General features: G+C 38.4%; 1 protein-coding gene across 1 annotated transcript; it reads right to left on the bottom strand.

The window, feature by feature from the left end:
- Window positions 1-4,809: 4,809 nt before the first annotated feature.
- Window positions 4,810-6,354, bottom strand: LOC140006839 (uncharacterized). Its single transcript, XM_072049504.1, has one exon. It carries the CDS (start codon window positions 6,352-6,354, stop codon window positions 4,810-4,812), a length of 1,545 nt encoding a protein of 514 aa, XP_071905605.1.
- Window positions 6,355-27,444: the final 21,090 nt, after the last annotated feature.

The following is a 27,444-nucleotide window of genomic DNA, read 5'->3' as shown; positions in this document are numbered from 1 at the left end:
TTTCTTCAATTAAAACCTTGTATTTTGCCCTTAATTCTCACATGCATAAGTACTGAGTTAATTAACTATCATTCCAGACCAGAAATCAGTTCGGCAACAGCAATATACATACATAACTCTAGAATTTTGTGCAACTACTCTCGGATGAGTTTGCATGTGAAAAATTCTGTTTCATATCTTATTTTCCAGAGTAATCCAGGCTAATTAATTTCATGCATGACTTTATCATCTTGTTTTCAGGTGATTAAACACAATTCCACCTCTGATCATCCCACAATTTACGAATTACAGCTACAACATTCAAGCTCAGCACACGGCAGTACCATTTTCTCTTCCAAACCAGTTTCTGGTAGCTTAATATCAAATCATCATATAGCTAATTACATCATCCGAACTTAAAGTCCTCACATGCAAGTCCAGAGCTTGCTTATACTACCACTGGTTATCCATTTTACAGTCCAGAAATTTACCTCACTGGATGCTCACTCACTCGACAAGATGCTGAAGTCTGACCCTCTCTCTCGGCTCTTGTCCTCACGCACAGGTAGGTTGGTTATGGTTGGGTTGTAGGGGTTGCAGCTGGTGATGGTGGAAGCTGGTTAGCAACCGGCTGAGCTTGGAGAATGCAGAGGAAGTTTGCTCACGGTTTCTCCTCCTCTCCTCCCTCTTCGATGCTCGCGGACAGAACCAGAAATGGAATTGCAGCTCTCAGCTTCCTCCCTCACTCTCGGCTATATGGTGGAGCTCATCCTTTCTCTCACTCTCGGTCGATGATAACAAGGTGAAGGTGGAGTGTTTGGGAGGTTCAAGTGTGCAGGTGGTGAAGATGAGCATTGGCCGAATGGAGAGGTGAGTGATCATGGTGTCCGAGGGAGTGTTTGGCATTGCGTGGAATGGTTATGGCCGTGGGGTGATTATGGTGAAATTGTGAAGGGTAGTTTAGTCTTTTCACTTCTCCTCCTATTATCCACTTAAGACCTTAGTTCTAACTTAGCTCCAAAAATTATCCCCAAGTGTGATTTGAACGCCTAATTATACGCTAATCTTGCAAGGCTTTGATTATCGGAATTTTTTTTACGACTTAAGTATGATTAGAATACTTGTATTGTTTTTATCTAGAATTTATCGGTTGCAAAATAATATTAAGGTTTCTATCTGCACTTAACCTTATTCGAAAATAAAATTAGCTATTGAAAATTAAAGAATTATTTTTAAGGAGTAAACTTAATATAACTCAAGAATTATTAACTTAGTGAAGCAAAGCTAAGTGCTTTAATAGTTAGCACCATTATATTATTTTGCACATAAAAGTTATTTTTAATTTACTTATTTAAAGCAAATGAAATAATGTTATTGATTAGAATAAGAACTACGAATGGAATATGCACTAGTATATAAAAGCGAGTGAAAGTAATACTAGAAAAGATTAAGGAATACGAATGCTAAATAAAAGTGAAATTGAAGTATGCATTGATATTTATCTGCAAAATTCAAGGTTCTCACATCCTCCCCTCCTTACAATGAATTTTGTCCTCAAAATTCAAGCTTACTAGAGAAATAAATCAGGGTACTTGTTCTGCATTTCTTCTTCTAATTCCCATGTCGCTTCCTCCAGTCCATGATTCTTCCATAGAATCTTTACCACAGGAATTTCCTTATTTCTCAGTTCCTTCATTTCTCTCTCCAAAATCCTGACCGGTCCTTCTTCATACGTTAATGTCTCATCCACCTCAATTCCTTCCAGTGGCAGCACGTGACTTGGATCAGGATAATATTTCCTAAGCATGGAAACATGAAATACATCGTGAATCTTAGCCATGCTTGCAGGTAGGGCTGCAAACGAGCCGAGCCGAGTCGAGCTTTGAGCTAATCGAGTCGAGCCTCAACTAAATTTTACCGAGCTCGAGCTCGACGAGCCGGCAAATTTCGAGCTCGAGACGAGCTCGAGCTTGACTCGAGCCGCTCGCGAGCGGCTCGCGAGCAGCTCGATTCGTTTGCAGCCCTACTTGTAGGCAACTTCAATTGATACGCTACTAACCCAACTCTCTTCAAAATTTCGAAAGGTCCGATATACCTTGGCTTCAGCTTCTTACCTTTCTTAGACACTACTCCGCCCTTCAAGGGTTTAACTCTGAGGAAAACCTTGTCTCCTACTTCGAATTCCAAATCTTTCCTCCTTGTGTCGGCGTAGCTCTTTTGTCTACTCTGAGCAACTTGAAGCCTTTCTCTAATTAGTTTTACTTTCTCCTGGGCTTCTTCTATCCAAGGTATAGCTGTAGGATCTACGATTTTCTTTTCTCCAACTTCATCCCAATGAATCGGAGATCGACACCTTCTTCCATACAAAGCCTCATAAGGTGCCATTTGAATCGAAGCCTGATAGCTGTTATTATATGCAAATTCCACTAAGGTCATATATTGGCTCCACTTACCTCCAAAATCCAGTATACACGACCTCAGTAGATCCTCCAGAGTTTGAATTGTCCTTTCCGACTGCCCGTCGGTTTGGGGATGGTACGCAGTACTAAACTTCAACTTGGTCCCCAAGGAGTCCTGAAATTTCTGCCAAAAACGCGAGACGAATCTTGGGTCTCGATCAGACACAATACTCACTGGAATACCATGTAACCTTAGGATCTCTTCTGTGTACAACTTGACCAATTTCTCCAATGAAAAACTCATGCTTACGGGTAAGAAGTGTGCAGACTTAGTGAGTCGATCGACTATTACCCAAATTGCATCAAAACCTTTTTGACTTTTAGGTAGTCCCGTTACAAAATCCATTGTTATGTGTTCCCATTTCCATTCAGGGATTTCTAACGGTTGCAATAAACCAGAGGGCTTTTGATGTTCAGCTTTTACTTGTTGGCAGATCAAGCATTTTTGCACAAACGCGGCCACGTCCTTTTTCAAACCTTCCCACCAGTATAATCCCTTCACATCGTGATACATCTTGGTCACTCCTGGGTGTATGGTATACTTCGATCGATGTGATTCTTCTAAAATCTCTTTCCTTATCTCTTTATCTGCCGGAATCACAATTCGATCTCGAAACCTCAATACCCCTTCAGGCCCTAATTTGAAGTCTAGGGTTTCCCCTTTTTGCACTTTCTCCAAATTCTTCCGAATTATAGGGTCCATTTTCTGGGCCTCCTTAATACGCTCTAGTAACGGTGACTTCAATGATAAGTTCCCAAATAAAACCTTCAATTTCTCCAAGCGAGGGTTCCAACCACTTAATTCTTCTAGCATATCTCACTCTTTTACCATTAACCCTGCTACTTGGGCCTTCCTACTAAGAGCGTCAGCCACCACATTGGCTTTTCGTGGATGGTAAATAATCGAGCAATCATAATCTTCCAGAAATTCTACCCATCGCCTTTGTCTCAAATTTAGCTCCTTTTGGGAGAACATGTACTTGAGGCTCTTATGGTCCGTATAAACCTCAAAAGTCACGCCGTACAAGTAGTGTCTCCATTTCTTCAAGGCGAAAATTACTGCGGCTAGTTCTAGGTCATGAGTTGGGTAGTTTTGTTCGTGGGGTTTCAATCTCCTAGAGGCATAGGCAACTACCTTACCCATTTGCATTAAGACACATCCCAGACCTTCTCTGGAAGCATCAGAATATACAGCATAACCTTCACCTCCATCGGGTAAAACCAAAACGGGAGCGGATGTTAACCGCTTCTTTAGTTCCTGAAAACTTGACTCGCACTTCGGAGTCCAGACAAACTTGGCTCCTTTCTTGGTTAGCTCAGTCATAGGTCCTGCAATCTTCGAGAAATCCTGGATAAATCGCCTATAATAACCTGCTAAACCCAAGAAACTTCTAACTTCAGTTGGAGTTTCTGGTTGTTTCCAATTCATAATGGCCTCAACTTTTGCCGGATCCACGGCAATTCCATCTTCAGAAACTCTGTGCCCTAGAAAAGATATTTCAGTCAACCAAAACTCACACTTGCTGAATTTGGCATACAGCTTATGTTCTCTTAGGATCTGCAAAACCACCTCTAAGTGCTTAACATGCTCCTCTCGAGTCTTAGAGTAAATCAGGATATCATCTATGAAAACCACTACAAACTGATCCAGATACTTCTTAAAAATTCTCTGCATCAGGTCCATGAAAGCGGCTGGTGCGTTGGTTAATCCAAAAGGCATGACTGCAAACTCAAAATGTCCATATCTTGTACTGAAAGCAGTCTTGGGTATATCTTCCCTCTTGATCTTCAACTGATAGTACCCTTGCCTTAAATCCAGCTTAGAGAAGACTACTGACCCTTGCAGTTGGTCGAATAAGCTATCAATCAACGGTAGAGGGTATTTATTTTTAATTGTAACCTCATTTAACCCTCGGTAATCGATACATAACCTCAAGCTTCCATCTTTTTTCTTCACGAATAGGACGGGTGCTCCCCATGGTGAGTCACTCTCCTTCACAAAACCCTTCTCCAACAGGTCCTGTAATTGAATTTTCAATTCTTTTAGCTCGGCAGGAGCCATTCGATACGGGGTCTTAGAAATTGGAGCCGTTCCAGGTATCAAGTCAATCTTAAATTCCACTTCTCTTTCCGGCGGTAGAGTCCTTAGCTCTTCGGAAAAAACATCCGGAAATTCCCGTACCACTGGTACATCCTCCAGCTTCACTTGATCACTGGGAGCGTTTATCAAGAAGGCTAAGAAACCTTGCGCTCCTTTAAACAACATTTTCCTTGCTCGAATTCCTGAGATCATAGCAGATGATGCTAACCTACCCTTGACATCTAACCTCAGGGTTGCTTCACCAGGTATACAAAACTCCACCACTTTTGCTCAACAGTCAAGTTTAGCATGATAATGGCCTAGAAAATCCATTCCTATTATAACATCATAACTTTTTATGTCCAGACTGATCAGATCCACTAGCATTTTACGCTCTCCAATCCAGAATTCACAATTCTTATAAGCCAAACTAGTGATTACATTCTTATTACCCATGGGAGTCCTAACTTCAAGATCAAAGGGTAATCTAACAGGTTGCACATCTATTCCAGACATAAAAGATGGATTTACGAATGAATGGGTTGCACCAGGGTCAATTAACACTTTAGCTAATCGATGAAAAATCGGAAGTGTACCTTCGACCACTTCTGAGGAATCAGGTACAGGTTGGTCACCTATAGCATACACTCTGGCAGGAACTGTCGGCCGGCTCCCTCCAGAAGTGTTTGGTCTAGCGTTCGAAGTAGTCCCTTCCTGCATTTTTGGACATCCAGAAATTTGGTGCTCGCTACTTCCACATTTCAAGCACTTTCCTTGCCTCTTCCAGCAGTCATCCATAGTATGACCAGGTTTCTTACAATATGCACAAGTCATTTGGGAAATTATGGCTCGGCCTCCTTGCGAGATATTCCTAGGTTGTGCTCTTCCAATCGGTCCCCCTCTAGTTCCATTGTTTCTTCCCCCTGCATTCCTTGCCCCGGTTCCCCTTGCTAATGCACCTCGCGGTGCTCCGGGACTAGTCACTCCGCCTGTACCTCGGCCCACTATAGCCGGTGGAGTATTTTCATACGTCGGCTCTCGACTACTGCTGGGGGAAAATCTTTTCTTAGCTTGAAAAGATTTCACTTGAGCTCTAGCTACTTCAACTCTCTGAGCTCTTTCGACAGCATCTGCGAAAGTATCTATCCTTACGGCGGCTAAACTTTCCTGTAGTTCCACATTCAAACCCTGCACAAACCTCCGAACACGCCTTTGCTCGGTGGCTATCAACTCAGGTGCAAAGCGGGATAGCTTTGTGAACTGGATTTCATATTCGGCGACACTCATCGCCCCTTGCTTGCATCTAATGAAATCATCCTCTCTCTTCTCTTGAATGAGAGGTGGAAGGAATTTGGCATTGAACTTCCTTGTGAAGTTCACCCAAGTCCTTGGTGTATGATTAGTCTCCCAATGAACCCTCATTAGGTTCAACCAGGAGCGAGCGGCTCCCTCAAACTGGAAGGTGGCAAAAGTCACCTTTCGCTCCTCCGTATAGTTTAAGGCGGTGAAGATCTCAGTGATCCTCTCCCACCAGCCTTCAGCCACTTCCGGCTCAGGTCCTCCGTAGAATTTGGGAGGTCCAAACTTCAGGAACCTTTCCAGTGCCCGATCATCGGGATCAACTGGGCCTCCCTGATGACGCCCTGGTCCAGTGGCTTGGTTTTCAGTCAAGCGCTCTAGAACGTCAGTGATACGGTTAATAGCGGTGGCCACTCCATCTCCGGCCCCGCCCTCTTGCCCTTGGTCTGGGTTGACCTCAGGCTCTCTATCTCCACCCGCTTTCGGGTGTTGTCTAGTGGGTCTCCCGCGGCCCCTTCCTATCACTTGGCGATCCATAGTCTAAATTATGCCTATTATGGAAGGATAAGGCGATTAGGCGAAGTATTATTTATTTATAATTATTATTATTTCCTTAGTAAATAAAATCAATATGGAAATGGAGGAAAAAGTAAGTAAAATACTTAACATATATTTCTAAGTGAAAGTCATACAAATAATAAGTTGGGACATTTCCAAAAGTAAGGCACATGACTAGCAAAAATACATACAAATAGTCCCTTAAACAAAAATTAGGGATATGGTGCCTCCGAAGCAAGTCATCCACCTAGGCAAAACTTGATGACCTATCTAATGTCCCCCTATTCTAACCCTACATATCCAATATGGTCGAATCGATCCAAGCCTAACCCTCAGCAGGGCTATCGGGAGCTATGTCCTCCTCCGGGTCCTCCTCTGGATCCTCCTCCGGATCCTCTTCCGGGTCCTCCTGCTCAACACTCTGAAGGATACTCGTGGCCTCATCTATCATCATCCCGGCATCAGCCCTGATACCGACACTCCTATCACGTATCCTCTCGGCCAATCGAGTCACCCTCGCTCTCTGACGCGCTATCTCTACGCGAGCAGCCTCCAGCCTAGCATGCTCCGCTGCTACCCTCTGCTCTAACTCCGCTATGTGGTCGAACTGAGTGTCCACCATGATACTCAGCTCCTCTACGTCCTGAGACAAAGTAAAGTTAGCGTCCCTCAACTGGCGACGCTCATCATCTAGGGATAGTACTAGCTCATTGGGGTAGGCATAAGTGGCCCTACACTGACACCGAGGATGCCTATCAGCTGGGGTGTAACGTATATGAGCTCCTCCGCCACGTGGCCTATAAGAGATGGACCTAAGAGGCTCTATATGTCCATTAGACGCCCCATTACCATTAGCGTGTCCATTACCATTCTCCATACCTGCAAAAGAATTAAAACTTAGAGGTTAGAACTTAAATAGCTAATTAAATCGGCATTACTTAAGATGTATCTAATGGTCTCAATTCTTACTTCTAGAAGGATCAGAATTTCTAGCTCGTATAGTATATCTCTCAAATAACTTTTCTAACCTAGGCTCTGATACCACCTGTGGCGACCCCACTTCCCCCTAAGGCGAACCAAAGGGTTGGCGGGCCGTCTGCCCAGCTCTCGCCAGGACTCACGCAAGCATTCTAGCTTAAAATCCTCCAGGGATTAACCTAAACTACTACAAAAATAATTCTTCCGAAATAAATCAATTTCTATCACCTCATTAGCTTCAAAGATAACGGCATACAACTTAGCCAAACGACGGCTCTTAACCACTTCACACGTTACTCGCAAGGTTAAAGACATACTATACTAATAAAAACATACAAACCGAATATTAGAATTTGGGATTACATTTTTCCAGCTTCAAGTGGCAACCAAAATAAAAGGTACAGTACTTAACGTAGAATTCATTACAAACCGAAATCTAAATTCAAGCTATTCAAATACATTCATAGGAAATATAAGCAGCTCAAATTCTTTCAACTTCCAGACCTGTAAGGAAAACAAATAAACGTGGGGTGAGCTAAAACTCAGTGGTGCCCCAAAACATGCATTCACATAAATCAAACAGCGAGAAATAACTTAAACAAATTGAACAGTTAGGAAAGCGTATAACAACACGAGGTAGGATACAGGGGCTCTCAGGAGCCATTTTCCTCGCTTGATCGCCATTCATCGTAGTTGACCCTCCGTCAACTCTCACTACTTATAGTCCATGTAGATCCACTCATTTTAATCCTAACCCGTCACCATTCATACCCCGGTCCCGGGCCCGAACGTCGACTAAGGACGCAGTATACTCGAGATATACCCGTAGATAATTTGTCGAGGGATTCACCCAACGATGTTATTGTAGTTAGATTCACGTGCCGAGGGATTCACCCAACGACGTAACTACATTTGGATTCAAGGATTCATGAGAAAAATGATTCACGCAAGTCACCACTCGAACGGCTAGTGCGATAAAGTACACACTGCTCACTTCGATGGATCAAAAACTAGTTTTGCAAATTATCACATATCGAGTCAAGAAAACACTTTAACCAAGTAAGCATAGAACAGGCAGGGACACTCACCAAGAGTGGAGTTCAGATATCAAGTTGAGAATCGAATTCTGCGTCCTCGCAAAATCCTAAAAACCAAATTTTGGAACTATAAGTTTCTATTCAGTTTTTAAGCTTATACATGTAGAGGTATACTTAATATATTACTAGTTTACTACCCTTAGAAAAATTAGGAATCTACTTAGGTTGAAATTTGACAAACTTAGAAAAAATGTATCTTATAGTTTTCCGTAAGATACTCTTCCTTATAAAGGGTAACTAGTATCATTTTCTTGAAATGAGTCGGCAAAACTCTTAACAACAATGTTAGAAAGTTACTTTGAACATTTCTCTAAAGTTACGGCTTTTGCAAAAATTATCCTTAAAAACTATTTTTCTTAAAATAGGGTTTCTTGCCGAGCAAGTCTCCCAAGCTTTTCACTGAAATTAGTAAAGCTCGTATTTTGGAACTTTTCCTATAGTTAACTATCCAAGTGCAAAGCTTAAGGAAAGAAAAGGAATTAAAATAAGACTTAAAGTTTTCAAAAGCTATAGAACTTATGTACTATAGCTATCAAGGCTAGATTGAGCTAAAGAAAATTATCGAGTTGGAAAGTTTTAGGCAAAACACTAGATATGGAGTTTTATAATATAATACTAGCTGAAAAATATTTTTGATTAATTTTGATCGCAGCTACTCGAGTTCGCAAGATCGATACAACTTCCACAGCTCCGATTCCGTTTCGAAATCATAATATGGATCAAAATATGGCAAAAATTCACATAGCAAATTACTAGGGCTTCGTCAATCATTAGCCCTAGATTTCAACAAGTGCATTTCTGAATAAAATAAAATGATCAACCAAGGCTTCATCAATCATTAGCACTTGGTCTCAGCAAGCCCATCATAAGCCAATAAAAATAAAAGTAAAGCCTCCAAAACATTCCAGCAATTAAGATACTTTAGATCAAATTTTTCCTCTGGTTTAAACATGGTGTTATGTACTCAAATCCAGCATGTAAACACTTAGCTAGTTATTAAAAATTTCCACTTCAAAATTAGATTCATTCGGCAACTAAAATCATCCAGAAAAATCCAGAAATTTTGTTCATCAGCCACGGATGTACATGCATGAAGAGATGTTCTGTTTTCATTTTATTTTCTGGGTTAAAACATGCTTTTCAACTCCCAACTTCCTCATGCAATTACTTAGCAAAACAATGCACATTTCCAGGTCAGGAGTTGAAATTAAACCATGATTACAAACCCCAAAATTTCCAGGTTAAACCTCACGGCTTTTCAAGGAAAAATGTCCAGCAGCTCGTTAGTTCTTAAATCAAAATTTTCCTCGGCTCATTCAGAGATTCAAATGCTCAAATTCAATCATACAACTACTTAACTAACTGACTAACATTTTTGGTTCAAGAATTAAATTCGAACAACAGCAAGAGTCATCAAATTAAATTCCAGCTAGCCTCGGTTGTAATCTGCACAGAAACTGATTGCATTTTCTTTTTGTTTTCTGTTCTAACTCAACCAATTAATTACATGCGTAGCTTAATCATCTTGTAATTTACTAGTTAGTCATGGTTAGAGGCTTAAAACAGCAAGATTATTCCACATGAAACTATATTATTCAAAACAACTCTCGGCAGAAATTTTCTTCATCGAAACAGAATTTTCCTAAGCTCCTTAGTTCATCATCCAATTTTTTCTTCAGTTAAAACCTTGTATTTTGCCCTTAATTCTCACATGCATAAGTACTGAGTTAATTAACTATCATTCCAGACCAGAAATCAGTTCGGCAACAGCAATATACATACATAACTCTAGAATTTTGTGCAACTACTCTCGGATGAGTTTGCATGTGAAAAATTCTGTTTCATATCTTATTTTCCAGAGTAATCCAGGCTAATTAATTTCATGCATGACTTTATCATCTTGTTTTCAGGTGATTAAACACAATTCCACCTCTGATCATCCCACAATTTACGAATTACAGCTACAACATTCAAGCTCAGCACACGGCAGTACCATTTTCTCTTCCAAACCAGTTTCTGGTAGCTTAATATCAAATCATCATATAGCTAATTACATCATCCGAACTTAAAGTCCTCACATGCAAGTCCAGAGCTTGCTTATACTACCATTGGTTATCCATTTTACAGTCCAGAAATTTACCTCACTGGATGCTCACTCACTCGACAAGATGCTGAAGTCTGACCCTCTCTCTCGGCTCTTGTCCTCACGCATAGGTAGGTTGGTTATGGTTGGGTTGTAGGGGTTGCAGCTGGTGATGGTGGAAGCTGGTTAGCAACCGGCTGAGCTTGGAGAATGCAGAGGAAGTTTGCTCACGGTTTCTCCTCCTCTCCTCCCTCTTCGATGCTTGCGGACAGAACCAGAAATGGAATTGCAGCTCTCAGCTTCCTCCCTCACTCTCGGCTATATGGTGCAGCTCATCCTTTCTCTCACTCTCGGTCGATGATAACAAGGTGAAGGTGGAGTGTTTGGGAGGTTCAAGTGTGCAGGTGGTGAAGATGAGCATTGGCCGAATGGAGAGGTGAGTGATCATGGTGTCCGAGGGAGTGTTTGGCGTTGCGTGGAATGGTTATGGCCGTGGGGTGATTATGGTGAAATTGTGAAGGGTAGTTTAGTCTTTTCACTTCTCCTCCTATTATCCACTTAAGACCTTAGTTCTAACTTAGCTCCAAAAATTATCCCCAAGTGTGATTTGAACGCCTAATTATACGCTAATCTTGCAAGGCTTTGATTATCGAAATTTTTTTTTACGACTTAAGTATGATTAGAATACTTGTATTGTTTTTATCTAGAATTTATCGGTTGCAAAATAATATTAAGGTTTCTATCTGCACCTAACCTTATTCGAAAATAAAATTAGCTATTGAAAATTAAAGAATTATTTTTAAGGAGTAAACTTAATATAACTCAAGAATTATTAACTTAGTGAAGCAAAGCTAAGTGCTTTAATAGTTAGCACCGTTATATTATTTTGCACATAAAAGTTATTTTTAATTTACTTATTTAAAGCAAATGAAATAATGTTATTGATTAGAATAAGAACTACGAATGGAATATGCACTAGTATATAAAAGCGAGTGAAAGTAATACTAGAAAAGATTAAGGAATACGAATGCTAAATAAAAGTGAAATTGAAATATGCATTGATATTTATCTGCAAAATTCAAGGTTCTCACAGTTTCTCGAAGTTCTTACAATGGTGATGGTAGCTAGTTTCAGCAAACGATGGTAGCTCCAGCTCCTCCTTCGTTCCTTGGCTGTCTTTTACTCTCCCCTTTCACCTCTTTTCTTTTCGGGCCTTTCTCAGTCTCTCCTTTCTGTCCAGACTTCAGCCGCCTCCCTTTATGCTCTCTTCACAAACCCTTGCCGTTAATCTCCCTCCTGGTTTCTTTCTCTTGCCGTTCCCAAAAACCTATCTCTAGCTGTCTCCTCTATCCTCTTTCTGTTGTTACCCTCAGCCGTTATCTCTTTTTCCAAAAACCCCCTAACCCCTTTTTCCTCTGATGTTTTCTATCTCTCCGATCCCTCTTTTTTTTTGCTGCGGCTGCTGTCTTCTTATATTTATACCAGACAAACACCTCTCAAACCCTCACCTCAAGGGTGAGGATGAAAGTGGAGATTTCTTTCGCAACCCAGGCCATCCGATGAGCCTGTGTAACTCTTCCTTGCAAGCTGCGTTTCCGCAGCTTGCATGTAAAGTTTTTTTTTTTTAAAAGTAATTTAACAAAATTGATAATAAAATTAAGTAAAAAAAAAACAACAATTTAAGTAACATCGGACAAAAATAAACAAACTAGAAACAACAAAGTTACGATTTTCATTTTTCTCTTTCTCTTCATTCATTTTTTCAAGAAAACATTGAATTTTAAATCACAAACAACTAAATCATATTTTTTGAATGCTTTTTCTTTCTTTTTTTTCTTTTTCGAGAAAATCTATGCTAAAAACTTAAAATTAAAAATAAAAATATTAAAATAACAAAAACTAAAACTAAAAAAATGAATAAAACTAACACGACAAAAATAAAACTAAAAAATAAATAGTAAACAAAATTACACTAAAATTTTGGTGTCTACAAGGATATTAATCATGTAATAACAAATAATCCAAGAACATTTACAATATGAAGCAATGATAACACATTCATTAAAAGGATACATGCTCACGTGGAGCCTTTCGTTCTTTCCTTCTCCTTTCATTTCCTTATTCCTCCAATATTTAAAATTTCATTTGTAATTGAAAACCTCCTTTCATTCATTCATTTCATTTCTCCCCCCTCTAGACATTGGCCAGACTCCACCCGACAACGTGGTAATACTCGAGTACACCAAACTTTCACCCAGGGCCATCAAATCGCCCGATCGAATCCGCTTCTGGCTCCAGTCGACCGATAACGAAGGGTAAGGGCCCAATTCAGCCACAAGGCTTACATTCACGCACAACTAGCATATAATCAAATAATCATTGAAAATTTTACATTTATTTAGGTCGAGTGCGATAAAGTACACACTCGCCTAGCAAAACTCGTTTTCAGCGATCATTGAAAGCATTTAACATTTAATCAAACATCCACAACAAGTCACATAGTCAATGGAAACATAACGTACAAAGAACACTCACTTATTTAAGCAAAATAACGTCCAAATTATCCTTCCAGATAACACCCTCAATCACCAAGGAACCCTAAGAGTAACCAAGAAAACACATTACAGTTCTACCATCAAAGATTTAGGTGAATCGAAGAAAATTCGAATAATTACTAGGACAATGTATAAATATAGTGTTGGAAGTGAAAAGAGTACATTTAAACCAAAGGATATGAGTAAAATTTTTGTAAAACTTATGGTCGCTCGTAAAACTTTGAAATCTCCATTTGAGTCGAAGAAACGAAGAAAACGTATTTCTCTTAGTCGTAAATTTCATTTTTCCAAGGGTACAAGTTTCGGCCACATTCCAACTTATATACCTCTAAGAAAGAAGACTTGAATATCTTAGATGATTCAAGTTAGTTTCATCCTCAACCCTTACTCAAGTCGCGAGTACATCTACCTAGCCCTCGAGTGCAAATTTAGGCAGCACGCCCTTTGTATTTATCTATTTTCCAACAATTTATGGCTTCATTATTTTCCTCAATCAGGGCCCCAAAATCATACACAAATAATCTCATTACAATAGCCATTCAACAGGCTAAAAGTCATTCCATCACAAAACCAAGCTAGAAAAGTGACCGGAAATAAGGTTTAAGGCATAGAACAAAAGACAGGTTTGACGTCTGTTAGCATATTGACCACAACCAAAGCTACGCTTATCGGATTGGGGTAAAATTTATACCGTTTCGAAGCTAAGACAAAGGGCTACAACTTTGATGAAGACAACGCAATCCAGTTCATAGTTTATCTAGGTCAAATTTACCGATTACAGAACAAAAATTCCACCATCATGCTGGTTAACAGCACTGGATTCAAATGGCAAGAACTCAGGCTACAAAAGTCCGATTGAGGCGTTTTCGGATGCGTTAGAAATCTAAAACATATGACTACAACTTTTGTGTTTTGGCTAACTTCTGATTTAATACGGATCAAGGTGAAAAATGAAGCCAGAATGATGAAATGTCAAAACTGTCCGCAAAACTCTACCTATGACAGTCAAGGGTATGTTTGTCATTTCATATGATACAGTGATCAGATTGAGTTGAAATTTTATAGGAAGCTATAAAACATCATTTTCTACAACTTTCATGTTTTGAGCTAAGCCCAATTCAGCCTCCATCATGGCCGAATGAAACTGGTCAGAATAGGGCTTCTAAAAGATTTAAAGCTGGATTCAAAGTATTCAAGTAATAATCTTCTTATTCATGTAAAACAACCACTACTACCACTCCCTATCTAAGTTTATTCACACCATAATCTATATAAACAAGAAGAAATACAGCTGAACACTTCAAAACCCTAACTCACAAATCCAACATAATCATCAAAACTACTTACATAGCTATCAATAACCAAGAATATGAGTTGCTAGACAACTTAAACAAGACTTAGGGAAAGAACCATAATGGACGGCCATAATACCTGACTAAGATGCTTACAAGAGATATACATCACCTCTCCTTGTAATCTTTTAGCACACCAAGCTTTCCAAGTGCTCAAAGGAAGGATTAATCGGTTTAGATTCTTAATTTTTCACTCAAATAAGCTCAAACTTAAGATGGAATTGAAGCTCTTTTCTCCCTTTTTTTCTCTCAATTTTCAGCCACCATAGCTGAAAAATGAAGATAAAATGAAGTCCAAGAAAGATAAGAAGCTTGGACTTGAATTTGGTCAAAGAGGGTTAGATGTTCTCCAAGTGTCACTCCAAGATCTTCCTCAATTTTTTTTTCCTTTTCCTTGGCTTTCTTAGTCAAGAATTTCGGCCATCATATGCTGATTATGGGCTGATATTTTGGCTCTAATAACAATGAGATTAAATTAATGAAGTGGTGGTTAAGTGGTGTATTCAATCGATAGTGAACGATACCTGTCGGTTCAAGCCAATTTTCTTTAAATCGCGTATACTAGGGTTTTAACTTATAATTCACTAACTTATTCTTATCACTTCCAATCACACACTTATTAGCATCTAAAACTCATGCTAAATTACTAAATTTGATACACACTTCGTACCGAATAATTACACTATAAAAAGACGCAAAAACTAATTTACGATAACTTGAAAACGAAAGGAAAAACCCTTGATTCTATGTTTATTTGCACTTAGTAGGGGGTAAATGAGCGGTAAGGCTATTCTAAAGTAATAAATTCCAAATAAAAGGGAATTTTAAGAAAAATATAAGGAAATTTTCTAGTCGTCACACTCTCTCCCCCTTAAAGAAATTTCGTCCTCGAAATTTTTACCTTCCGTTGTCTCAGATGATCTCGGAGCTGGTTGCTGGTATACGGCATATACTTGTGCTAGTACTTTTGTTCGGTTCCCTCTTTCATTAGTTTGTTTCGGTTTGGTTCCACCCACTTGTTGAGTACTATTCTCTCGTGCCGTTTTTTTGGGCAATTGCTAAGTTGATGATTGCTACTCCCACAAATTAAACACTTTCGCCCTTTCCTCCAACAATCATTCTCAGTGTGGTTTTCTTTCCCACAGTATGCACAAGCCAAGTGAGAAGTCACTTTTTTGGCCTTCTTGAGAAATTTTCTCTGATCCTATTTGACTTTCTTTTGTAGACCCTTCATCTAATGCTCCTAATGTCCATGGTGGGCGAGGTGAAGGGTTCACTTTTTGTACTTTAGAAAGTGCTATCTTTTCGCTAGATTCCTCAGATATTCTACCAGATGCACCCCTTTTTCGTGTTTGGAAGGCTTTTACCTGTGCCTTTGCATCTTCAATCCTTTGGGCTTTTTCAAGGGCTTCCGTAAAAGTATTAAGCTGAACCGCCGATAAAGCTTCCTGGATTTCCAGATTCAATCCTTGTATGAACCGTCTCACTCTTCTCCGCTCCGTGGCCACCAATTCAGAAGCAAAATTGGACAGTTTAGTAAATTTAGTCTCATATTCGGTCAAACTCTGGGTTTCCTGACGTAACCCAATAAACTCGTCCTCTCTCCTTTCTTAGACTAAAGGTGGGAGATACTTCTCGTTAAATTCCCTTATAAAGTTCACTCAGGTCCATGCAGTCTGTTCTCTCTCCCACTTTGCCATAATAACATTCCACCATGCTCGGACCGGTCCTTCGAATTGGAATACAGCAAAGTTCACTTGTCTTTTCTCCGTGTAGTTTAAAGCCGCGAAGATGTTAATCATTGCCTTCAACCACTGTTCAGTTATATTCAGATAAGGCTCTCCATGAAATTTCGAAGGTAGAAACTTTTGGAACCTCTCAAGAGCCCTATCCTCTCCTATGTCAGGATTTCGGGGTTGATTCACTGGCATTTGGCCTTGTCAATCTACCAGTCGTGCTAGGATATTTGTCATTTGTTGTATTGTCGTCGCCATTTGATCTCCGACCTCAACCCTCGGACCATATTCTTACTCGGTCACTGCTTCTCTTTCTTCTCTCGATTCTTGAGCTCGTTTAGTCCTACGGCCACGACTACCTCCGCGACTACGTCTCCCTTCCATACCCTTTTTCTCTCTCTTTTTTTTTTTCAAAAGGTGATTTAGTATATAACGAAATAAATTGACTAAAATAACAAGATATCTCACACCAAATATACAAGGAGACACACCATATACACAAAGAGACATCTCAAGTTAGATAAATAGTCAAAGGCAGCAAGTACTATACACGTAGGTATTAACATACCACAGGCAAAAGACGTGCAGGAACAACGCAAGGGCAAAATGAAAGAAAATGCGACTTGTCGTCCCACACTCAGTAAAAATCACCTCCGTCCAGTCTCTTACTTCACTTTCTATCCTAACTAGGCACCCGTTGATCTCTTGTTCTCACTCTAGCCAAAGACGAACCTGTTCATGTTCTCCGAAATGAAATTCTCAAGTACTTAGTATCGCCCTCAACTTTGGAGTACTCGGGTACAAGAATCCGAAATAAGATAATTCACATCTCGAGCTGATCAGTCCCAAGAGTAAATTATCTACAATCGAGATTTATACCTGACGTCCCTATCTATTGTCCTCAAATACCATGATAACGATTTAAGGCCTATGACAATTCATAATTCATAGCTTATGCTCAAAAGAGCACTTAGTCCTTTACACTTATTCACCACTTAGCTCAATCTCACTCCGTGCAGAGATCAAGCGAAGCAGGCTCTGATATCACCTGTGACAGTCCTACCTTCGTCTAAGGCGAACCAAAAGATTCGGCGGACAGCCTGCTCAGTTCTTGCTGGGACTCACTCATACACTTCAAGTAAAAATGAAAATAAGACCACCAGAACAAGTGGAACAATAATTCCAAACTTAAAACAAAAGGGATACAACTCAAATATACAAAGATTCTCAATTCTTCATACATCCAACCCTTACCAAACGTTAGGGCGAGAACCATTACAAAAATTCAAAAGAACTAAACTAGACTAGTCTGTACAGATCTCTCGTCCTTGCTCGCATCCCCTGTTAAGGAAACAAAACTAACGGAATGAGTTAAAAGCTCAGTGAGGTTCCAGACACATAATCAACTTAAACAAGGACATTAATCATGTAATAACAAGTAATCCAAGAGCATTTATAATATGAAGCAATGATAACACATTCATTAAAAGGATACATGCTCACGTGGAGTCTTTCATTCTTTCATTCTCCTTTCATTTCCTTATTCCTCCAATATTTAAAATTTCATTTGTAATTGAAAACCTCCTTTCGTTAATTCATTTCATTTCTCCCCCTTCTGGACATTGGCCAGATTTCACCCGACAACGTGGTAATGCTCGAGTACACCAAACTTTCACCCAGGATCACCAAATCACTTGACCGATTTCGCTTCTGGCTCGAGTCGACCGGCAACGATGGGTAAAGGCCCAATTCAGCCACAAGGCTTACATTTACGCACAACTAGCGTATAATCAAATAATCATTGAAAATTTCACATTTATTTAGGTCAAGTGCAATAAAGTACACACTCGCCTAGCAAAACTCATTTTCAGCAATCATTGAAAGCATTTAACATTTAATCAAACATCCACAACAAGTCACATAGTCAATGGAAACATAACGTACAAAGAACACTCACCTATTTAAGCAAAATAACGTCCAAAGTATCCTTCCGGATAACACTCTCAATCACCAAGGAACCCTAAGAGTAACCAAGAAAACACATTACAGTTCTACCATCAAAGATTTAGGTGAATCGAAGAAAATCCGAATAATTACTAGAACAATATATAAATATAGTGTTGGAAGTGAAAATAGTACATTTAAATCAAAGGACATGAGTAAAATATTTGTAAAACTTATGCTCGCTCGTAAAACTTTGAAATTTCCATTTGAGTTGAAGAAACGAAGAAAACGTATTTCTATTAGTCGTAAATTTCATTTTTTAAAGGGTACAAATTTCGGCCAGATTCCAACTTATATACCTCTAAGGAAGAAGACTTGAATATCTTAAATGATTCAAGTTAGTTTCATCCTCAACCCTTACTCAAGTAGCGAGTACATCTACCTAACCCTCGAGTGCAAATTTGGGCAGCACGCCCTTTGTATTTATATATTTTTCAGCCATTTATGGCTTTATTATTTTTCTCAATCAGCCCCCAAAATCACACACAAATAATCTTATTACAATAGCCGTTCAACAGGCCAAAAGTCATTCCATCACAAAACCAAGCTAGAAAAGTGACCGGAAATAAGGTTTAAGGCATAGAACAAAAAGACAGGTTTGACGTCTTTTAGCGTATTGGCCACAAGCGAAGCTACGCTTATAATCTTTTAGCACACCAAGCTTTTCAAGTGCTCAAAGGAAGGATTAATCGGTTTAGATTATTGATTTTTCACTCAAATAAGCTCGAACTTAAAATGGAATTGAAGCTCTTTTCTCCCTTTTTTTCTCTCAATTTTAGGGCACCATAGCTGCAAAATGAAGATAAAATGATGTCCAAGAAATATAAGAAGCTTGGACTTGAATTTGGTCAAGGAGGGTTAGATGTTCTCCAAGTGTCACTCCAAGATCTTCCTCAATTTTTTTTCCTTTTCCTTGGCTTTCTTAGTCAAGAATTTCGCCCACCACATGCTGATTATGGGCTGATATTTTGGCTCTAACAACAATGAGATTAAGTTAATGAAGTGGTGGTCAAGTGGTGTATTCAATCGATAGTGAACGATACCCGTCGGTTCAAGCCAATTTTCCTTAAATCGCGTATACTAGGGTTTTAATTTATAATTCACTAACTTATTCTTATCACTTCCAATCACACACTTATTAGCATCTAAAACTCACTCTAAATTACTAAATTTGATACACACTTCGTACCGAATAATTACACTACAAAAGACGTAAAAATCCTAATTTACGATAATTTGAAAACAAAAGGAAAAACCCTTGATTCTATGTTTATTTGCACTTATTAGGGGGTAAATGAGTAGTAAGGCTATTCTAAAGTAATAAATTCTAAATAAAAGAGAATTTAAAAAAAATATAAGGAAATTTTCCAGTCGTCACACTCTCTCCCCCTTAAAGAAATTTCATCCTCGAAATTTTTACCTTCCGTTGCCTCAGATGACCTCGGAGCTTGTTGCTGGTCTACGGCATATACCTGTGCTAGTACTTTTGTTCGATTCCCTCTTTCATTAGTTTGTTTTGGTTTGGTTCCACCCACTTGTTGAGTGCTATTCTCTCGTGACTGTTTCTTCGGGCAATTGCTAAGTTGATGATTGCTATTCCCACAAATTAAACACTTTCGCCCTTTCCTCCAGCAATCATTCTCAGTGTGATTTGCTTTCCCACAGTATCCACAAGCCAAGTGAGAAGTCACGTTTTGGCCTTTTTGAGAAATTTGCTCTGATCCTATTTGACTTTCTTTTGTAGACCCTTCATCTAATGCTCCTAATATCCATGGTGGGCGGGGTGAAGGGTTCACTTTTTGTAGTTTAAAAGGCGCTATCTTTTCGCTAGATTTCTCAGATGCACTACCAGATGCACCCCTTTTCTGTGTTTGGAAGGCTTTTACCTGTGTCTTTGCATACTCAATCCTTTGGGCTTTCTCAAGGGCTTCCGTAAAGGTATTAAGTTGAACCGCTGCTAAAGCTTTATGGATTTCCAGATTCAATCCTTGTATGAACCGTCTCACTCTTCTCGGCTCCGTGGCCACCAATTCAGAAGCAAAGTTGGACAGTTTAGTAAATTTAGTCTCATATTCGGCCACACTCTGGGTTCCCTGACGTAACCCAATAAACTCGTTCTCTCTCATTTTTTAGACTAATGGTGGGAGATACTTCTCGTTAAATTCCCTTATAAAGTTCGCTCAGGTCCATGCAGTCTATTCTCTCTCCCACTTTGCCATAATAACATTCCACCATGCTCAGACTGGTCCTTCGAATTGGAATACAGCAAAGTTCATTTGTCTTTGCTCCGTGTAGTTTAAAGCCGCGAAAATGTTAATCATTACCTTCAACCACTGTTCAGTTATATCCGGATCAGGCTCTCCATGAAATTTCGGAGATAGAAACTTTTGGAACCTCTCAAGAGACCTATCCTCTCCTATCTCAGGATTCCGAGGTTGATTCACTGGCATTTGGCCTTGTCGATCTACTAGTCGTGCTAGGATATTTGTCATTTGTTGTATCGCCGTCGCCATTTGATCTCCGGCCTCAACCCTCGGTCCATGTTCTTGGTCGGCCACTGTTTCTCTTTCTTCTCTCGGTTCTTGAGCTCGCTTAGTTCCACGGCCACGACCAGTCCGCGACTACATCATACCCTTTCTCTCTCTCTTTTTTTTTTCAAAAGGTGATTTAGTATATAACGAAATAAATTGACTAAAATAATAAGATATCTCACACCAAATACACAAGGAGACATACCATATACACAAATAGACATATCAAGTTAGACAAATAGTCAAAGACAGCAAGTACTATACACGTAGATATTAACATATCACAGGCAAAAGACGTGTAGAAAAAATGCAAGGGCAAATCGAAAGAAAACGCGACTTGTCGTCCCACACTCAGTTAAAATCACCCCCGTCCGGTCTCTTATTTCACTTTCTATCCAAACTAGGCGCCCGTTGATCTCTTGTACTCACTCTAGCCAAACACGAACCTGTTCATGTTCCTCGGAATGAAATTTTCAAGTACTTAGTATCGCCCTCAACTCTGGAGTACTCGGGTACAAGAATCCGAAATAAGATAATTCACATCTCGAGTTGGCCAGTTCCAAGAGTAAATTATCTACAATCGAGATTCATACCTGACGTCCCTATCTATTGTTCTCAAATACAGTGATAACAATTTAAGGCCTATAACAATTCATGATTCATAACTTATGCTCAAAAGAGCACTTAGTCCTTCACACTTATTCACCACTTGTCCCAAGCTCACTCAGCGCAGAGACCACGCGAAGCAGACTCTGATACCACCGGTGACAGCCCTACCTTCCCCTAAGGCGAATCAAAGGGTTCAGCAAACCGCCTGCCCAACTCTCGCCGGGAGTCACTCATACACCTCAAGTGAAAATGAAAATAAAACCACTAGAACAGGTGGAACAAAAATTTCAAACTTAAAACAAAAGGGATGCAACTCAAATATACAAAGGTTCTCAATTTTTCATACATCCAACCCTTACCAAGCGCTAGGGCGAGAACCATTACAAAAATTCAAAAGAACTAAACTAGACTAGTCTGTACAGATCTCTCGTCCTTACTCGCATCCCCTATTAAGGAAAACAAAACTAACGGAATGAGCTAAAAACTCAGTGAGGTTCTAGACACATAATCAACTTAAACAAGGACATTAATCATGTAATAACAAGTAATCCAGGAACATTTACAATATGAAGCAATGATAACACATTCATTAAAAGGATACATGCTTACGTGGAGCCTTTCGTTCTTTCCTTCTCCTTTTATTTCCTTATTCCTCCAATATTTAAAATTTTATTTGTAATTGAAAACCTCCTTTCGTTCATTCATTTCATTTCTTCCCCTTCTGGACATTGGCCAGACTCCACCGGACAACGTGGTAATACTCGAATATATCAAACTTTCACCCAGGGTCATCAAATCGCCCGATCGAGTCCGTTTCTGGTTCGAGTCGACCGACAACGAAGGGCAGGGGCCCAATTCAGTCACAAGGCTTACATTCATGCACAACTAACGTATAATCAAATAATCATTGAAAATTTCACATTTATTTAGGTCGAGTGCGATAAACTACACATTCGCCTAGCAAAACTCATTTTTAGCAATCATTGAAAGCATTTAACATTTAATCAAACATCCACAACAAGTCACATAGTCAATGGAAACATAATGTACAAAGAACACTCACCTATTTAAGCAAAATAACGTCCAAAGTATCCTTCCGGATTACATCCTCAATCTCCAAGGAACCCTAAGAGTGACCAAGAAAATACATTACAGTTCTACCATCAAAGATTTAGGTGAATCGAAGAAAATCCGAATAATTACTAGGACAATGTATAAATATAGTGTTGGAAGTGAAAAGAGTACATTTAAACCAAAAGACATGAGTAAAATATTTTTAAAACTTATGCTCGCTCGTAAAACTTTGAAATCTCTATTTGAGTCGAAGAAACGTATTTCTATTAGTCGTAAATTTCATTTTTCCAAGAGTACAAGTTTCGGTCTGATTCTAACTTATATACCTCTAAGAAAGAAGACTTGAATACCTTAGATGATTCAAGTTAGTTTCATCCTCAACCCTTACTCAAGTCGCGAGTACATCTACCTAACTCTCGAGTGCAAATTTGGGCAGCACGCCCTTTGTATTTACCTATTTTTTAGCTATTTATGGCTTCATTATTTTCCTCAATTAGCCCCCAAAATCACACACAAATAATCTCATTACAATAGCCGTTCAACAGGCCAAAAGTCATTCCATCACAAAACCAAGCTAGAAAAGTGACCGGAAATAAGGTTTAAGGCATAGACAAAAAGACAGGTTTGACGTCTTTTAGCGTATTGGCCACAACCGAAGCTACGCTTATGGGATTGGGGTACAATTTATACCGCTTCGAAGCTAAGACAAAGGGCTACAACTTTGATGAAGACAACTCAACACAGTTCATAGTTTATCTAGGTCAAATTTACCGATTACAGAACCAGAATTCCACCGTTAGGCTGGTTAATAGCACTGGATTCAAATGACAAGAACTCAGGCTACAAAAGTCCGATTGAAGCGTTTTTAGATGCGTTGGAAAGCTAAAACATAAGAATACTTTTTTTGTTTTGGCCAACTGCTGATCTAATACGGATCAAGGTGAAAAACGCAGTTCATAGTTTATCTAGGTCAAATTTACCGATTACAGAACCAGAATTCCACCGTTAGGCTGGTTAATAGCACTGGATTCAAATGACAAGAACTCAGGCTACAAAAGTCTGATTGAAGCGTTTTTAGATGCGTTGGAAAGCTAAAACATAAGAATACTTTTTTTGTTTTGGCCAACTGCTGATCTAATACGGATCAAGGTGAAAAACGAAGCCAGAATGATGAAATGTCAAAACTGTCCGCAAAACTCTACCTATGGCAGTCAAGGGTATTTTTTGTAATTTCACATGCTACTGTACTCAGATTGAGTTGAAATTTTACAAGAAATTATAAAACATCATTTTCTACAACTTTTATGTTTTGAGCTAAGGCCAATTCGGCCTCCATCATGGCCGAATGAAACTGGTCAGAACAGGGCTTCTTAAAGATTTAAAGCTGGATTCAAAGTATTCAAGTGATAATCTTCTTATTCATGTAAAACAACCACTACTACCATTCCCTATCTAAGTTTATTCACACCATATTCTATATAAACAAGAAGAAATACAGCCGAGCACTTCAAAACCCTAACTCACAAATCCAACATAATCATCAAAACTACTTACATAGCTATCAATAACCAAGAATATGAGTTGCTACACAACTTAAGCAAGACTAAGAGAAAGAACCGTAATGGACAGCCATAATACCTAACTAAGATGCTTGCAAGAGATATACACCACCTTTCCTTGTAATCTTTTAGCACACCAAGCTTTCCAAGTGCTCAAAGGAAGGATTAATCGGTTTAGATTCTTGATTTTTCACTCAAATAAGCTCAAACTTAAGATGGAATTGAAGCTCTTTTCTCCTTTTTTTTCTCTCAATTTTCGGCCACCATAGCTGCAAAATGAAGATAAAATGAAGTCCAAGAAAGATAAGAAGTTTGGACTTGAATTTGGTCAAAGAGGGTTAGATGTTCTCCAAGTGCCACTCCAAGATCTTCCTCAATTTTTTTTTCTCCTTTTTCTTGGCTTTCTTAGTCAAGAATTTCAGCCATCACATGCTGATTATGGGCTGATATTTTGGCTCTAATAACAATGAGATTAAGTTAATGAAGTGGTGGTCAAGTGGTGTATTCAATCGGTAGTGAACGATACCCGTCGGTTCAAGCCGATTTTCCTGAAATCGCGTATACTAGGGTTTTAACTTATAATTCACTAACTTATTTTTATCACTTTCAATCACACACTTAATAGCACCTAAAACTCACTTTAAATTACTAAATTTGATACATATTTCGTACCGAATAATTACACTACAAAAAGGCATAAAAACCCTAATTTACGATAACTTGAAAATGAAAGGAAAAACCCTTGATTCTATGTTTATTTACACTTATTAGGGGGTAAATGAGTAGTAAGGCTATTCTAAAGTAATAAATTCCAAATAAAATGGAATTTTAAGAAAAATATAAGGAAATTTTCTAGTCGTCACAGCTATAGCAAGGGCTTATATAGCCATGTGATCTTGGTGTAGCGAGAATGATCAATACAAAAAGGTCTTACGAGTTCCAACAAGACCATCAACAAAGAACGCTTGTCTGGCATTTGAAAATATGCTACTAAATATAATATCATAAGCATTTTTTTGCCCAATATTTAACCTGAAAGCAAGAAGCAAGTCTGTATTTGGAAAGGAAATATTCTATTCAGCAAAAATTTCTTTTGTAATTTTCTCCTAATGGTAAGATGTGAAACTACCGGTATTAAATTATAATCATTAAGTGACTTCCCCATTTGCTCTAGGAATCTTATAAAGTCATAAAGAACCTGGACCTTAATCTATTCTGATATGTAACCAGTATATGCTTTGAGATCATGCAAAATCTCATGAAAATTTTGGTTTGAATTTTACCTAGAGAAGGTTAGGATTGCTAGGTGAATAGAATGCAAGTAAAACAAACAAGTAAAAATCTAAGAGAAAGACATTTAGTAAAGTGCAGTTTCTTCAAAGGTGTCTTCTATATAACTATCAGAGCTCAAGAGACCTGACTGTAGAGTAGCTTTTCCATAAGAAGTAAGTTGGGTACCTTTAAAAGTCACCAAGTCCTCAAATGAGGCTGGGCCTGCAATATGTGAGAGAAGAAGTTTAAGATAATAGTGTTCACCCTTAGTTGGGCTAATACTAACAAGTCTTGCAATGATTGCAACATATTTTCTTTTGATTCATATTTTATGTTTAGAATTTCAAAAATACTATGGAAAACCATGGTAAAAGCATTTTAGGCCTTGGGCTTTCTTATTCATTCTATTCATTTCAAAGAACTCAGTTAACATTGTCTTTGAAAGGTCAACGCAATTGATAAGGGATAGAAGGTTTGCATGCTTGTGGAATGAAATAAGTTGATGTCCAGGTAGATGAATCCGAGGCGAATAGGTAGATGAATTCATAACATTAGTAGGAAATCTATGAATCCACCAAAGAACTTCTAGAGGAGATACCACCGGTCTTCTTAAAATTGTTTATCTCATCAACATCAGAAGCATTATTATTAGGACTAATTTGAAAACTCACCAGATCGTGTCCCTTAAACACATACTTATATAGATACTTAACATGGTTAAGTACTTAAGTGTTGAGTAAATTTCTACATTCAAATAATAATTGAAAAGAGCAAGCAAATAAGGATTGTAAGAGACAAGCCATCTATTATCTAGTTCATGCAATGTAACCATTACAAACCTACCATTATCACACTTAGGATAATGTAGATATCCATCCTCTGAGTGTGTAGTAAAGTTAGCAAAAGGTTTAGAATATGGTTTTTACATATCCAATTTTTCATGCAAATATTTTTTTTTCAATTTTCCACGAGGACCATGAAGCATATGTTTAATGATCTAAGAATATAAATGAAAATTTCTAATGGAACAAGTATTTTAGCACACACAACTCTATCATATGCCTCTAGGTTTAATGGTTTGTAATTCAATTTCACGATAAGTAGTACGTGAGCACGAAGAAGGGGTCTCTTTTGAAATTCAATAACATATACACAAGCAGCTACTAGACCAAAAATCTATTTATTCACCAATTCATTCTTAAGCATTGTTTAATTTGGACCTAAAAACTCTGGACAGAACATCTAGGCCTTGTTTGGCAAGCAAGTTTTTGGCTAAATTTGTCTACTACAAATTTTTTAACAACTTTAATTACAGTAACCTAAAAAATTTTTCAAAAAATTTAAACTATACACTTCAAAATATTAAAAAATTTACACACTTTAAAAATTTTTTCTACAAATTCTACAGCAAATTACAATAAAATTTTAGACAAATACCCAAAAAGCTCACTTGCCAAACAGGGCCCTAGTCTATTTTGTGGTTTATCATCATATTTTAAATTCTATTGTATTTCATACCACATTGTGTTATAGGTCATGGTAAGGAAGTAGTCAAGTTTGCCGTATTTTTGTACTAAAACCATTGCATCAATTTACCTATGACGTATATCTCTAGGACCACCTATAAAAGAAGGAGATAGAATTATTTTTCAACCAACTCTATTTCCATTTGTCTTACCTATTGAAAGACTATCAATTACCCATAATTTTTCAGTTCTAATTTCATTTTTTCATTTATTACAGTTAGCTGGCCTATATGTTTCTAATTTTATGTAAATGTCTACCACAAATTGCTGCAACAGCGCCTGTATGAAACAACACTGATTTGTCATTGTCTCGCATTTGAAATTTATAGGCGTAGTATTCTCTTACTGTGACATTTTTCTCCATCAGCAGCAATTGTATAACATATCGACAAAAACATGGAAAAGATATGAATTAGAGTAGGAAAAATAGACTGACTGGAAAAAATCAAGGCAGAATTTATCTAGAGCCTTGCCCTTTTTTTCTCAGCATTAGCAAATAAGGAATGCCATTTGCTGAGGTAGGATCAAGGGAATTGTCATCATCAGAAGAAACATCAAAACTTTGTTTAACTGGGCAATTTCTTTTAATGCCCTAATACCATCTAGTTTCATCCCGTGGGAATAAAAGAGGATATTATAAGGGATTGTAGCAGCCGTAATAGTACTTGATAAGATGGCTGGTGTCGGAATAAC

This window comes from Coffea arabica, chromosome 5e (genome assembly GCF_036785885.1).
Source record: "Coffea arabica cultivar ET-39 chromosome 5e, Coffea Arabica ET-39 HiFi, whole genome shotgun sequence".
Classification (NCBI taxonomy): domain Eukaryota; kingdom Viridiplantae; phylum Streptophyta; class Magnoliopsida; order Gentianales; family Rubiaceae; genus Coffea; species Coffea arabica.
The sequence above is the reverse complement of the archived record's forward strand: the minus strand, read 5'-3'. Positions and strand labels throughout refer to the sequence as shown.